At 39.1% G+C, this 15,703-nt stretch overlaps 2 protein-coding genes across 2 annotated transcripts; one reads left to right on the top strand and one right to left on the bottom strand.

Moving 5' to 3' along the window:
• Positions 1–7,319: 7,319 nt before the first annotated feature.
• LOC109209763 (protein ASPARTIC PROTEASE IN GUARD CELL 1-like) lies at positions 7,320–8,642 on the top strand. The gene has a single exon (XM_019373090.1). It carries the CDS (start codon positions 7,320–7,322, stop codon positions 8,640–8,642), a length of 1,323 nt encoding a protein of 440 aa, XP_019228635.1.
• A 1,070-nt stretch (positions 8,643–9,712) lies between these two features.
• Positions 9,713–10,886, bottom strand: LOC109209762 (protein ASPARTIC PROTEASE IN GUARD CELL 2-like). Its single transcript, XM_019373089.1, has 2 exons — positions 10,842–10,886; positions 9,713–10,759 (listed from the first exon to the last, which is right to left on the bottom strand). Exons 1-2 carry the CDS (start codon positions 10,884–10,886, stop codon positions 9,713–9,715), a joined length of 1,092 nt encoding a protein of 363 aa, XP_019228634.1.
• Between the last annotated feature and the right edge of the window lie 4,817 nt (positions 10,887–15,703).

Here is a 15,703-nt window from a genome sequence, read left to right as displayed (position 1 = left end):
GACCACCTGAATAGAGCACCCTTTTGAGTCAACTTGGTCAAGGGTGATGCAATAGACGAAAATCCCTGAACGAACCGACGGTAATAACCCGCCAACCCAAGAAAGCTGCGAATCTCTGTGGCTGAGGACGGTCTGGGCCAACTCTGAACCGCCTCTATCTTCTTCGGATCAACCTGAATACCCTCGCTGGACACCACGTGCCCCAGGAAAGCCGCTGAACTGAGCCAAAATTCACACTTGGAGAACTTTTCATAAAGCTTCTCCTCCCTCGCGCAGCAATACCACTTTCAAATGCTCCGCGTGCTCCTCTTGGCTACGCGAGTACACCAGAATATCATCAATGAATACGATGACAAACGAGTCGAGATAAGGCCGAAACACACTGTTCATCAAATGCATGAATGTTGTTGGGCCATTAGTCAAACCAAAGGACATCACAAGGAACTCATAATGACCATATCGGGTCCTGAAAGCCGTCTTAAGAATATCCGAGTCCCTGATCTTTAACTGGTGATACCCTGACCGGAGATCAATCTTGGAGAACACCCTCGCTCCCTGAAGCTGGTCAAATAAATCATCAATACGAGGCAAATGATACTTGTTCTTGATTCTAACTTTGTTCAACTGCCTGTAATCTATGCACATCCTCATCGTGACATCCTTCTTCTTAACAAATAGAACAGGCGCACCCAAGGCGACACACTAGGCCGAATAAACCCCTAATCAAGGAGTTCCTTAAGCTGCTCTTTCAACTCTGCCGGTGCCATATGATATGGTGGAATATAGATGGGCTACGTGCCCGGCACCAGATCAATACCAAAGTCAATATCCCTGTCCGGTGGCATGCCCGGCAGGTCTGCAGAAAACATATCGGGAAAGTCCCTCACTACTGGAACAGAATCAATACTAGGAGTCTCTACACCGACGTCCCTCACAAAGGCTAAATATGATAGACAACCTTTCCCAACAATCCGCTGGGCCTTCAAAAACAAAATCAACCTATTGGGGGCAAAATCAGTTGAACCTCGCCACTCAATTTGTGGTACACCCGGCATAGCCAACGTCACTGTCTTAGCATGACAGTCCAATATAGCCCGACACGGAGATAGCCATCCATGCCTAATATCACATCAAAGTCCATCATACACAGCAACAAAAGGTCCACTTGGGTCTCCAGACCCCCAATCGTCACCACACACGACCGAGATACGCAGTCCACAACAATAGTATCGCCCACCAGAGTAGATACACGAACAGAGGAAACAAGAGAATCACGAGGCATATCCAAATAACGAGCAAAATATGATGGCACATAGGAAAAGGTGGAACCAGGATCAAATAACATAGAGGCATCTCTGTGGCAAACTAAGATAATACCTGTAATCACCGCATCTGAAGCAACGACGTCTGGTCTGGCTGGGAGGGCATAGAAACGGGCCTGACTGCCACCTGATCGGCCTCCCCCTTTAGGGCGACCCCTAGCTGACTGATCCCCACCCCTAGCTGCCTGGGTGGGCGGTGAAGTAACTGGAGCTGAAGTCGAGGGCTGACTCCTCTACTAAGATGGACCCTCAAGAAGATGACGACACTGCCTCCTCATATGTCAAAACTCTCCACACTTATAACAACTCCCTAGTGCGGGAAATGGGGACTGAAGGGAACCCCTAACACCAGAATGACCAGTAGAAGGACCTGGCATGGAAGAGCCCTGAACTGATAGAGTACGGGAAGAACTCTAGGCTGGTAGGACACTAAGTGATGAGTGGCCCTGATGAGAACTGTGAGAACCATGGCCCGATGATGCCCCACGATAAAGTGGGCGAGCTGACTGAGCATGCCTGAATGGGCGGCCTCTGTCGTACTGAAACTGATCTCTCGAAGGAACACAACCAAAACTACCAGATACCCGAGGCCTCTTGGCCTCCCTCTTATCTCGCTCCTGGCGACGAACTGGCTCAATCTTGCGGGCAATATCAACAACCTCCTCAAAAGTAGCACCTGGCACCCTCTCTCTGGTCATGAGAATCCGAAGCTGATATGTGAGGCCATCAACGAACCTCTTGATCGTCTCTCTATCCGTAGGAACCAACCAAACATCATGACGAGCTGAAGTCTACCAAATCTCTCCAATCGACGCTGCTCGTCCTCAAGCATAACTGGTACTACAAAACCCTGAGCAGGTGCAACCGGCTAGGCTAGTGGTGCCTCCGGCGTCTATAATCCCTAAACAACCAGCTCGGGTGCGGGCGGCGGGAGTCTGAGTGCCTCCCCCAGCTTGAGAAGTGGTTGTTGTAGTAGAAAATGCGACCGCCTGAGCAAGACTAGTGCACACGGTCAAGATCTGAGCTAAGGTCTCCTGAAGACCCGGAATAACAATAGGCACAGCGGGTGCCTGAGCTGGCCCCGCTGGAGCATCCCCCACTGGAATCTGGTCATGAACAGGGGCCGCTGGTAGATCTGCAGGTGCTGCCCCATCTCCTGTACGGGCCACACCCCTGCCCCTACCACGGCCTCGACCGCGACCTCGGCCTCTAGTGGCCCTAACTAGTGGTCGTCCGTCCTGACTGGTAGCACGTGTCCTCACCATCTGTGAGAGAATAGAATAACAGAAGTTTAGTACTAGAATCAATAGATTCGCACGATAGGAATTTCAAGAATGTGAAGTTTTTTCTAAAGGTTCTGCAGTCTCCCGAGGATAAGTACAGACGTCTCCGTACCGATCCGTGAGACTCTACTAAAATGGCTCATGACCCGTGAGACCTATGTAACCTAGGCTCTAATAACAACTTGTCACGACCCCAAACCACCCCGGTCGTGATGGCGCCTATCACAGTACTAGGCAAGCCGATTCAACACTAATACATAAAGGTCTTTTGTAAATTTAGTTCCAAATCAGTTATGAACACAAGTCTATCATTTAATATAACAGAATACGCGAAAGAAAATAAATACGCAAATACATCCACACAGCCTGATCCTGGTGTCACTAGTCACGAGCTACTAAGATACGGTCCAGTACTGTCTACTCATTACAAGAAAAGACTGAAATAAATAACACTAAGGAAAGGATGGAGAAAGGCAGGGCTGCGAATGCCGTGCAGCTACCTTGCTATCTCCGGAAGTACTCAGAAGCTGTTGGAAGCTCTCACTCCGATGCTCGAGCACCTGAATCTGCACACAAGATGCAGGGAGTAACGTGAGTACGCCAACTCAGTAAGTAACCAAAGTAAATAAAGGCTGAGTGCAGTGACGAACATTTAAATCATATACTTAATCTAACATAGAATCTCAATAGAAATATCAAAGTCAAATCCGTAGTTCAGTTCCCAAACATCTCGTAAAACTCCAGTTTCAATGAAAATTAATTTGTTCAATACTTTTGAATAGAGGCTCAGCATAAATGAAGCGTGAAAATAGTAAGTTCATAAACAAGCCCCTCGAACAAAGTATCACTCATATATATATAGCCTCTCGGGCAAGTCTCTTAGTCACTCGTGACTCAACTCTCATCAATCAGCACTCACCCTCAGCACTCCCGCTCAATAGATATCTCATAATAATAACCGCTGCGGCGTGCAGTCCGATCCGGAAATATATATAGTCGACTGTGCCCACTGGGGGTTTGCAAACTCCGGAAGGGCTCCTACAGCCCAAGCGTTATATCGTTGCGGTGTGCAGCCCGATCCATATACATATAAATATCGCTGCGGCGTGCAGCCTAATCCATATATATATATATATATATATATATATATATATATATATATATATATATATATATATATATATATATATATATATATATATATATATAATCCTCACTATCCTGCCCTCGGCCTCTCAGTCATCAACCTCACAGCTACTCGGGCATTTCAGTGAAAAATTAGGGAACTCAGTCCAATCAACTATCAAATATTCTAAAACAGAGTATTGAAACTAAATCAAAAGTAAACAGGTAGAAATCATGACTGAGGATATGCTTTCGAATCAAAACAGTGTGAGGAAAGTAGTAAAATACCCCTGAGGGTACAAACAGTTCAGCACAAGGCCCCAAACATGGCATTCAGCCCAAATTGATAGATTAATTTCTAAAACAGATAGATATCATATAGAGGTTGTCAAGATAAGCAACTCTACAGTTACTACGGGACGGACCTAGTCACAATCCCTACCGGTTCATGCCCACAAGCCCGTCACCTAGCATGTGCGTCACCTCATTTACCAAAACAGTACGAAATTTCGGGGTTTCATACCCTCAGGTCTAGATTTACAATCGTTACTTACCTCAAACCAGATGAAATTCTACTCCGCGATGCCCTTGCCTCTCGACTCGGCCTCAACTCGCCCCGAATCTATCCAAAATCAGAATCATAACATCAATATAGGCTAAAGGAACAAAGCCCAAGCAAAAATAATCAAATCAACTCGAAAATCCCGAAATTGGCCAAACCCGACCCCCGGTCCCACATCTCGGAATTCGATAAAAATTATATCACTAGAATCCTTATCCTCCCACGAGTCTATACATACCAAGAACATCAAAATCGGACCTCAAATGGTCCCTCAAATCCCCAATTTAAACTCTCCAATTTCAAGCCCTAATTCTCCAATTTTAACCTTTAAATTCCACTAATTTCATGTCTAATCAGTTAGAAATCACCATAGAATCGAATATTGAGTTCAAAAACCTTACCTCCAATCGATACCCTTCGAATCCCTCTTCAAATCCTCTAAAAAAGCTCCAAGTCCGTACACAAATGGTGAAATAAGGCTGAAAATCGCGAAGGGAAGCTTTTATAGTTTATGCTCCAGGGATTCCGCACCTGCGGTCCCATAAGCGTACCTGCGCTACCGCTTCTGCGGTTTTCACTTAAGGGAACCAACTTCCGCACCTGCGTCCCAGGCCTCGCACCTGCGGGCTCGCAGGAGCGGTTAACCATCCGCTCCTACGACTAAGTCCGCTCCTACAGCCATCATCACGCGTCTGCGATCATCGCACCTGCAGTCCCCAATCCGCAGGTGTGGAAACAACAGAAGCAGAAAAATTCCGCAACTCCACTCCAATTCCAAACCTTCCCCCAACCATCCAAATCCATCCTGAGGCCTTCGGGACCTCAAACAAACATGCCAACAAGTCACATAACACTATTCAAACTTATTCCAACCTTCGGAACACTCAAAACAACATCAAAATATCGAATCACCCTCGGATTCAAGCCTAAGGATTTCAACACTTCCGAATTTCGCAACCGATAAACCTATCAAACCTCATCCAAATGACCTAAAATTTTGCACACACGTCACAAGTGACACAACGGACCTACTCCAATTTACGGAATTCCAATCCGACCCTGATATCAAAATTTCCACTACCAACCGGAAAATGCCAAAATATCAATTTCGCCAATTCAAGCCTAAATCTACCACGGACCTCCAAAATATATTATGATAAAGCTCCTAAGTGCCAAATCACCTAACGAAGCTATCGAAACCATAAAAACCCGATTCCGAGATCATTTACCCATAAGTCAACTTTCGGTTGACTTTTGGGTAAATCAATGGCCAACATAAGAGACTAAGTGTCTCATATCCCTCCAAAACTACTCCGAACCCGAACCAACCAACACGATACGATAAAATGTAGCTGAACAATATAGAAATAGAAATGGAGAAAATGGGGTTGTAACTCATGAAACGACCGGCTGGGTAGTTACACAACCCAATATGATAAAATCAAACTCATCAATTTAAACTTCAAACGTAAACATTCATGTAGCACCCATGACCCTAGAATAATAAGGTTCTTAGCCACTTATATTCATATAATCATCAAAAATAATGTTTTAACATATAAAATCAATGTATACTAGAAGAAGAACGGAAGAATTGATCTAATCCGTGCTCCCGAGTGTTTCGTACTTTTTTTCCTCTCTAAGTAGCGTCCTCCTTGCCAAAATAGGTTTAGGTTTGCTTTTATATGAGTTATGGGCGCCTTGGGATCGAAATAACCCATTCCCCGTCGAAATAGGACAACTTCACGTCATTAGCGCCCAGGGTAGCGTGGGGCGCTGAGTTTTTTGAACATTCTGTTTTGAGCGCCACATGTGGCGCCCCACGCTGCCTGTGGCGCTACAATGTGCACTTTTCCCTTTTCTTCCCATTTTCGCTCCAATTCGCGCACCTTCGTCCCAAATTGCATCTGGATGATTCCTACCAAGAGAAATACCACAAATCTAAAATCTACGATACATGAGCAAAATGCGAGGTAATATACATAAAAATATGCATACTTTATGCCGAATATCAGTTATGTAGGGATCAGTACGACAAACCAAATGTGTATTACTAATATAGTGGTATAATATATTTGTAATTTATATATTATTTTATGCAAGATAGATTGTGGAATAAAAAATATGTGTTCTAATTATACAAGATAATTAAAACTATTTAAAACAAAAATGACATTAAAATTAGAATTTCCTTCTTGACAATCTTAGTGATACGTCCAGAATTCTTTATAGGTAAATATTTATCCACCCTAGGTGCTTACATCAAACCAAATTTACTTGCCACGGTCAAGTGATTTTATGAAGTAAAAATATGCAGTAATTGATTGTGGAAGTGAATTTGCAAACACATGCCATACATCTATTGGTTTGGCGTAAATAATAGCCAGAATTTTCATATGTTGATCACCAAGATTTGCCACAAAACATGGCAATCTCAAAATGTTATATTGGAAAGTTCTGGCGATTACTAAGAGCACTTCCCAAATTCTACCCAGATGCTACTTTCCCAAGACTTTTCTTGCCGGGAAAAAAATTTAAATGGTGGTTCTAAAAAGGTCCATCAAGCGTAATTTTCTGCTCCTTAATTAGCTAATTGATGTTTAATACAGCAAAAATTCTTATTGTGATGGCTACATTAATAAGTAATCCCAAATAATATAGATGTTAGATCTACTTATTAATTTGAAAATATCTTATGAGATTTCATGCTCTATTTCAGATTATTTCATGGAAAAATAATTAATGTTTAACCAAAATCAAATAGCTACCAAACAAATCAATCAAATCTCTTTGAATCTGTATTAAATTTATATATAGATGACTACAATTAGGAGTAGTGCACAAATATCAACCCAAATCAAGAAAAATAAGCACAACATCATCCTTTTTATGCTAATGGAAAATTTCATCTATATTTATCTTTTGATGTCAATGATTTTCTCAATTCTTTTTGTAGTTTCTGGCAATGAAAAACCAATTTTAATACCCCTTAACTACACTTCTATTATGCAAACTAGAAAAGAATTTATGTCTATTGATTCATCCAATCTTCCAGATCCTCCAATGCCATCTTATACTTTTACTCTTTACCATCGCGATGTATTTGAAAAATCAAACTTCAAGGACTACGACTCCATGCTCAGAGCTCGTCTTGCTCGAGGGCATACTAGAGCAAGTTATTTGGCTTCGGTTTTTGAAAATGCTAACAATGTTAAAGAAGGGATTGTTCGTGGACCAGCCACAGGGTTAACGACTACACACAGCGCAGAAGGTGAGCTTGTCGCGTCTTTTTTAATTGGTAGCGATTTCAGCAGAAGTTATTTGCTAGTAGACACTGGCACTGATTTGGTTTGGTGGCAATGTGGACCATGTAGTCGATGTTATAAGCAAATATATCATCCTATATATGATTCTACTGCATCAAAAACTTTCCAAAAAGTTGATTGCACTAAAGATAATTCGAGTTGTATCACTGAGGATCCAGCTTTTACATGTGTTGAAGAACTGCGTTATTGTCGCTATGATATACCATACGCAAGTGGTATCCAATCAGTAGGTTTCATGGCGTCTGAGGTGATTACTTTTACTTCAGACCATAAATCACAGAGGATTTTATTTGGATGTGGAAAAAATCAAAACGGTGGGAAAGTTATGTTTAGTGGTGCATATTCTGGGATTGTTGGCCTTAGTCGTAGAGTAAACACGAATGATCCAGGTGGATATTCTTTACCATCACAACTTAACGCGACGTTGTTTGCTTTTTGTCTACCAAGTTTTGATTCAGGAGAATCATCTATCCTCAGTTTCAATAAAGCCCCGTGGCCAGGAGCAAGAATGGCAAAATTAATACCAAATTACAGGTTACCTCAATTGCATTTTGTTGATCTTTATGCAATCGTTATTGATGATAAGGAAGTTCCAGTGAAACCATCATGGTGGCAATTTGGTAAAAACTTTAATGGTGGAGTCATCGTGGATACAGGGACCACCATTACACATTTTCCTCAAGATTTCTACATCTTATTTCGCGATATATTTAGATCGCAGGTAGAATATCTTCAAATGGTTGATAATCCAATCGAAGATTTCGACACTTGTTACCAAGACATCGATGGTAGTGAAGTGTACTTTCCTGTTGTGAAGTTGTACTTTGGCAGTAAAAGTCCCGGTTCAATGTTGTTTCTGGCGCAAGAACGAGTTGTACTTCTCATAGGTGATCAGTATTGTCTAGCTTTTAAAGGATGGGATAAAGAATTAACATTATTAGGCTCTAATCAACTCCAAGCAGTAGGATTAACTTTTGATACTTCAGAGAACACTTTGACTTTCGACTTAGATGCATGTGATTGAAGTATACAAAAGTTCAAATTTTAACAACTTAAAGGGTTGTTCAAATTCAATATAAAATGGACTATATATGTTTCATTATTTTCTCTTGCTTTTCTTGTGCACTTTTATGTGTCTTTTAGTTTTATTGAAGACCTTTATCTTGCTGCCATATGACCAGGAGGTCACGGGTTTGAGCCGTGAAAATAGCCTCTTGCAAAATGCAGGATAAAGCTGCATACAATAGACCCTTGTGGTCCGGCCCTTCCCCGGACCCCGCGCATAGAGGAAGCTTAGTGCACTGGGCTGCCCTTTTTTATCTATAGTTTTGGAAGAGATATAGTTTTGCTGTAAACAAACTCTTCCACTTGATGATTATTTCTTTTAAGTCATTGCACCAATTTGACTTTTGGATATGACTTGGCACGCCATATGATCAGAGGACACATGATATGAGTTTGGGCCTTAAGATAAAATAACGTTCATTATTGACTAAATCTTTTTTGCGCCACTCCTATTCTATGATAGTGAAATTCTATTACCATTACATCTTGCAAGGCGTTGCTCGTTCTAAAAAAGGGCAGCCCAGTGCACTAAGCTCCCGCTGTGCGCAGGTCCGGGAAGGATCGGACCACAAGGGTCTATCGTACGCAACCTTACCCTGCATTCTATAAGAGGTTGCTTCCACGGCTCGAAGCTGTGACCTCCTAGTTACATGGCGGTAACTTTACCAGTTACGTCTTCTAGATTTCTCAAATTTCTCATTCGTGCCATGTTCTGTATCATATCATGTGTATGTGCCAATGCTTAAATCGCATAAACTCAACCAAAAAGAATATTTTAGATTTTAGAACCCCACTTGGACAACCGATTATGAAATTGTATTAACGTTTTTATACTATTAGTTCAATTGGATTTCACAATCAAGTGGATGTGAATGGTTATGCTAGCTACAAATGGAAGCTTGTCAGCATAAAAAAAAGAAGTTTAGCTTTAGATTCATGAAACGATACAGAAAGGCATATACTAGCTGTAATTGTAGTGAATTTAATTGATGCACCTTTAGATTGCAACATAAAGAAATTTTATTGTACTTAATCACATGCATCTATGTCAAAGGACAATGTATTTTCTGAAGTATCAAAAGTTAATCCTACACCTTGGAGTTGATACATGCCTAATACTGACTGGTCTCTATTCCATCCAATAAAAGCCAAACAGTAGAGCCCACGATAGTTCACAACAACTCGTTTTTGTGCCAGAAACAGCATTGTACTGGAGTTTACGCTGCCAAAGTACAACTTCACAGCAGGAAAGTATAAATCGCGACCAATTGGATCTTCTTTATAGCAAGTATCAAAAGGTCCAACTGGATTTTCAACCATAGGAATATCTCGTACTTCAGCTCTAAAAATGTAACGAAATATGACATAAAAATCATGAGGAAAATAGGTAAAAGTTGTTCCTGTATCCACGAAAATTCCACCCATCATATCTTGCTTAAAATTCCACCACGAGGGATTTACCTGAACTTCCCTATCATTAATAAAAACTTTATAAAGGTTCACAAAATAAAAAGAAGGGTACCTATAATTTGGTAACAATTTTGCTGATGTTGCTCTTGGCAACTTGCTTATATGGAAACTCAATATAGATCCCTTTCCCGAATAAAAACTCGGTAGACACATGGACATGAGGTTCGCCCCAAATTGAGAAGGTAAAGAATATCCAGCTACTGAAAATGCATCATGCCCAAGTCCAACAATCCCAGAAGCGGAAGCACTGAAATTCTTTTCACCAGTTAATTGATTTTTGCTACATCCAAAGGTAACCCTAATTGGTCTTTGGTCTAAAACAAAAGTAATTACATCATCTGCTATAAAACCTTTTGTTATTGATCTATCTTGGTATTCCACATCATAGATACACTCAAAACTACCTAGATCACAGTGAAAGGCCGGGTCAATAGTCATGCAATCTGAACCTCGTCGATAGCAATCAACTTTTCGAAATGTTTTGGATGTAGTAGAATCATATAGAGGCTGATTTTGTTTGTAGCACTTGTTTGCCTCACATGGTCCACATTGCCACCAAACTAAATCACTTCCAGTGTCTATTAGCAAGTAATTTTGATCATTTGGCTGCCTATCAAAAAAGATGCAACATACTCACCACTTGCGTAGTGAGTATCCGTTGATTTTGGGACAAGTTCGCGCATTATACCTCCTTGTGCATCTTGTTTCGTTGAGATATTTGCATTTGCACCATTTTTGGATTCAAGAATTGAAGCTAAATGACTTGCTCTAGCTTGAGATCGAGCGATTAGTCTTTGAAATTTGATTTTTCAAATACATCACGATGGAAAATAATAAAACTATAGGATGGCATTGGAGGATCTTGAAGCTTAAATGGATCAATAGACATAAATCTTTCTCTAGCTTGCATAATATAAGTGGAGTTAAGGGGTGATAGAGATTTTGTATTGCCCAAAACAAAAAACAGAATAGACAAAATAATTGATATCAAAAGGTAAAAATGGAGGATGTTTTCCATTGGTATGGAACTTCAGTATATCAAGTGTATTTTGCTAATTGCTTGAATTGTTTTTGAATATGTCCACCACTTATTACAATCGTGTAATTAATTCTATGGTGTGAATTTCTCGTAACCTATTCAATTTTATTGCAAAAATAAAAAAAAAATACATAAAATTCTAACCTATTAATTTTATTGCGAATAAGGAAGAAACAACAAAATTAATTAACTATAGAGATCTGTAATTCTGTAATTCTAGGAGAAGCCATAGTGTGAACAACTACGAAGAGACAAGTTCTCAATTTAGCCAAATATCAAAAAATTTGCCCTTTTGCCTTTTCTATAACTACTAAGAGGATCAAAGTTTGATATATTTTGATTTTTTTTTTCAAATTAAAGAAAATATTTGATTTTGCTAGAAAACCATTCCTAAACAGAGCATTGATAAATCTTGTGAAATCTCGTAGGATATATGCTATTTAAAAAGTTTATTTATTTGGATGAAGTTATATATACTAGCAATGTAATATTTTTTTCTAAACAGTAAATTTAATCTATAAAAGCAACTAATTATCTTGGAAATATATTAATTAATATCTATTAAAAGATATAACTTAATTAGCTAGTGACTTGATTGTGTAAATAAATTACTACAAGAAATTGCGGTTTGTGGCGACTCTTTTAATCACGCTAATGTAAGGGCTTTCATTGCGACTTTAAAAAGTCTGCCCCAAAAGTGAGATTTAGTGGCGGCAATAATTTATATATGTATTAAATTTCTTTTTCCATTTTGACTGAAAAGGTTTGTGGTCACTAATCGCAACCAAAGTATTTCAAAATTGATGGATTGAGTAATTCAAATCATTTTAATTTTTTTTTTTTTTGGTGAGAAAGATAAATTGCATTAAACATAAATAGAGGAACTACAGAAGAGGAAGATGCGTACGCATTTGCATGATAGTTGTTTGATATGTGAGAAATAGAAATGCTAGCACTAGCTATCCTATGATAATTGTCCATTACAATGGGGCTATTAGAAGCTGCCATTCCAGATCGTTTGAGTGGTTATCAAAAATGTCCTGATCCACGTCTTCCAGTTGGTGCGACAAGCATGTTATCTTCCTAGTACGAGTTACTCCAGCTTGGTCCTTTTGCAAAAAAGTATTGACAAAATCCGGTGGTTCTTCAAAAATAAATGGTTTATCTGTAGATGGAAAGTTGCATCCTGCTTTAGCTAAACCATCAGCCACCTCATTGCCTTCCCTGTAGGTGTGTGCTATGATCGCACTATGCAGTTGGTCCAGGAGATACCTGCAGTCAGCTTTATGTTAGCATAAACGATGTTATCATTTTGTAACATTTTTAGTACCTCTAGAGCATCAATGTTTATTTCCAGTGGAACCAAGTTGTGTGTATGCGCCAATTCCAATCCATGGAATAGGGCCTTAAGTTCTGCTTGGATGGTGTTGGCATTGTCCAAGTTACCAGCAAACCCTCTAATCCAGTGTCCATGACAGTCTCGTATGGCACCCCCTATACCTGCTTTGTGAGTTGATGTTGAAGCTGCCCCATCCGTGTTTAGTTTATAGTAATTTGGTTTAGGGGGTATCCATTTAATATTTTTGCAGTATATAATTTTTTTGAAATGGCATATTTGCAACGAAATAAGTAAATTCCAGTGCATTGTTGCTAATTAGTTTAATCGAAAGACGTTGTTTTATATTGTTAATTATTGTTACGATTGAGCCAAATATGCCATAATGTGTATGATCTAAAAGTTTGAGCATTAATATGGTGTGGCATTTGGTTGAGCTTTTTGTTTAGTAGTTTCATTAACCACTGTGATGGGTGAGAGTGCGGAAGTATAATGTCAGTAATGTGAGTTATTCCCAGTTCATGCCATATATGAATTATGTTGGGACAACGCAGAAAGAGATGGTTGGTAGATTCTGGATGTGTGTGACATATTTGATATTGATCATTGAATGTTACTCCTATGTGGTTTAGGTATTTTGTTGTTGGTAATCTATCATGCATTATAAGCCAAAGAAATACTTTTATTTTGAGTGGTATTTGAATCTTCCAAATCCAATTGTAAGGAGTTGTGTGTACTTGTGAGTTTAATTCCTGTTGTAGGAGGTTGGAATACATAGATTTGGCAGTGAATTTGCCATGATTGGAGAGTCCCCAATAGATAGTGTCAACTTTGTCTGTGTAGATTGGTACATTGATCCTATTTATTTGGTTTGTGATAGTATCTGGAAGAGAAAAAGGTATATCTGCCCAATTCCAATTGTTTTGATCTCTATAAGTTGCAACATTGCGCCTAGTATGGTCTAAAGGGACGGGACCAATTAGTAAGGAGCGTATAGTGGTGTTTGGAACAATCCATGCCTCCGTCCAGAAATTTAATCTAGAATTTCTACCTAAATTCCATTGTATTCCATGTTGGCATTTTTCCCAGCCTTTAATAATGTTGTGCCAAGTGTTGGAGGAGTTTGCTACAACACGTTTGTTCTTATATTTGTGTATAAGAGTGTGTGCCCATAATTGTGTAGACGAATGGAAACCCTCCATGCTAATCCTGCCAGTAAAGCCTCATTCTTTAAATCCAGCCTCTATATACCTAGACCCCTTGTCACACCTCTTTTTTTTTCCACACAACCCTATTACGTGGTTGAGTTAGAAGAGTTTTTCCAATTGAAGTGACGTTTTGAAAAGGGATTATTTATTATTTAGAGTCGCCACTTGGAATTGAGTTTTGGTGTTCCAAGTCACCTTTTATTGAATCCCTTATCAAAAGGAAGATTTGACTCCTAATTTATGGTCTACGAAAACAGACAACTGAGTAAGGAATTCTGCTGACCGAGGGGAAGGTGTAAGGCACCCCTTAAATTAATTTTTAGCTATTCTTGTATTTTATTGATTATGGCTTATTTATTACCGCTTAATTAATTATTATATATATTTTTTTAATTGTGTTCACCGAGATGCGGTACGCACACAAGGTACTTCCTTGAGGTTAAATATTAAACCAAGGTACGGAATGTACACATGGTTATAATATAATTATTTTAAATTTAAAGGCAGAAAGACGTGGAATGCGCACATAATACTTTTATTATTTAAACATATAAATCCAAGATCCGGGTATGAACACATGGACTAATATATAAAGTGCGTCTAAACTTTTCTAGCGTATTCATTTTTAATAATTTTAAGTTAATGTAAGGTTATTTGGTGAAACCAGCACGTAAGGATAACATTGTAGAGGGATATGTACAACTTAGCCTTTTGTTATTGACAAGTGAGAGATGACCGTAAGCATTACCAAGGATCCAAAGTTGAAATTGAGATTCCAATGGGCTTCTTTTATGCAAAAACGTAACAAGACCATTGATGACTGGTCTTGACAAAACCAAAGGCGGACAGAATGAGCCTTTCAAGCTCAGCTATTAGACCAACTCAAGTACTCATGACTGAATGCTATTAGTCAATTTACCAACTACAGATGTCTGCAAAATAATAATAATTCACAACTTCTAGATAATCAAAAATTATTGTAGCAAATGTATTATTTACAAACTTGTCAATTCTACAACCAGATTAGAATATGAAACAAAATGACTGAAAAAAACAATTTCTTCTCTTGCATGATCTTACAGCAGCCCTGAGTATCAATACTTATGTAGCACTACCTTTTTTACCAAAGTACGTTCCACATAGCAAATTCGTGGATAAATTCATAGCCTAATTCGCAGATACTTTATTATTCAGGTCTGATATAATGAATCATGACTTAACTTATCTAGAAGAGCGAAACCCTTATTTTCTCATTTCTGTCACTACACATTGTGTTCAGACACATCAAACATAGCATAAATCCTTCCTTATTACATAATTTAATTTATTAAAGGCAAAATCAAATTAAGATCACAATGTAACAATATTATATGTTAAGCTAACATACTATCACACTCATGGCTATAAACTGAATGTGGCCAGAAACGCGAAGAAAGAAAGAGAAAAGAAGGACAAAAAGAAAAGAAAAAAAAAAGCAAACAAAATAACTAAGGGAACAAACAGTATTTCATTATAAACTTCAATGAAGCTACAGGTTAGAGATATGTACCTAAGCTGTGCTCAGAAATTGACTATGAAGTGGCAAATAAAAGCTGGAGAAGAGAAGATTGGAACTTTGCTACAAATTCCCAGCAAACTCAGTAACGAAGATCAGCAAACCAACAAATGAATTAGATGGGGGAGATGAGAAAGCAGGATCATGTGCGTGTGTATGTATGTCTTTTTTGTTCTTCTCCGTCCTCTAAGTGGGGGAATTCCACAATATATAGATGTGTGTATTGTATAACTGATGTGAGTAAGTGGTGAGAAGAGTGGGAGAAGTGGGAAGTGAGGGTGAGAAACGTGAGAGTTAGTGGGGAAGGAAGTCACGTGAAGTGGAAGAGTCATGGATGAGTTAAATCACTTTTGAAGTTAAATTTGTTACCAAACTTTTTTTTTTTTTTTTTATATAAAAAAATCACGTACTT

The sequence above is a fragment of the Nicotiana attenuata genome, unplaced genomic scaffold, assembly GCF_001879085.1.
Source record: "Nicotiana attenuata strain UT unplaced genomic scaffold, NIATTr2, whole genome shotgun sequence".
Classification (NCBI taxonomy): domain Eukaryota; kingdom Viridiplantae; phylum Streptophyta; class Magnoliopsida; order Solanales; family Solanaceae; genus Nicotiana; species Nicotiana attenuata.
Note: the sequence above shows the minus strand (reverse complement) of the source record. Positions and strands in the feature narration are given on the sequence as shown.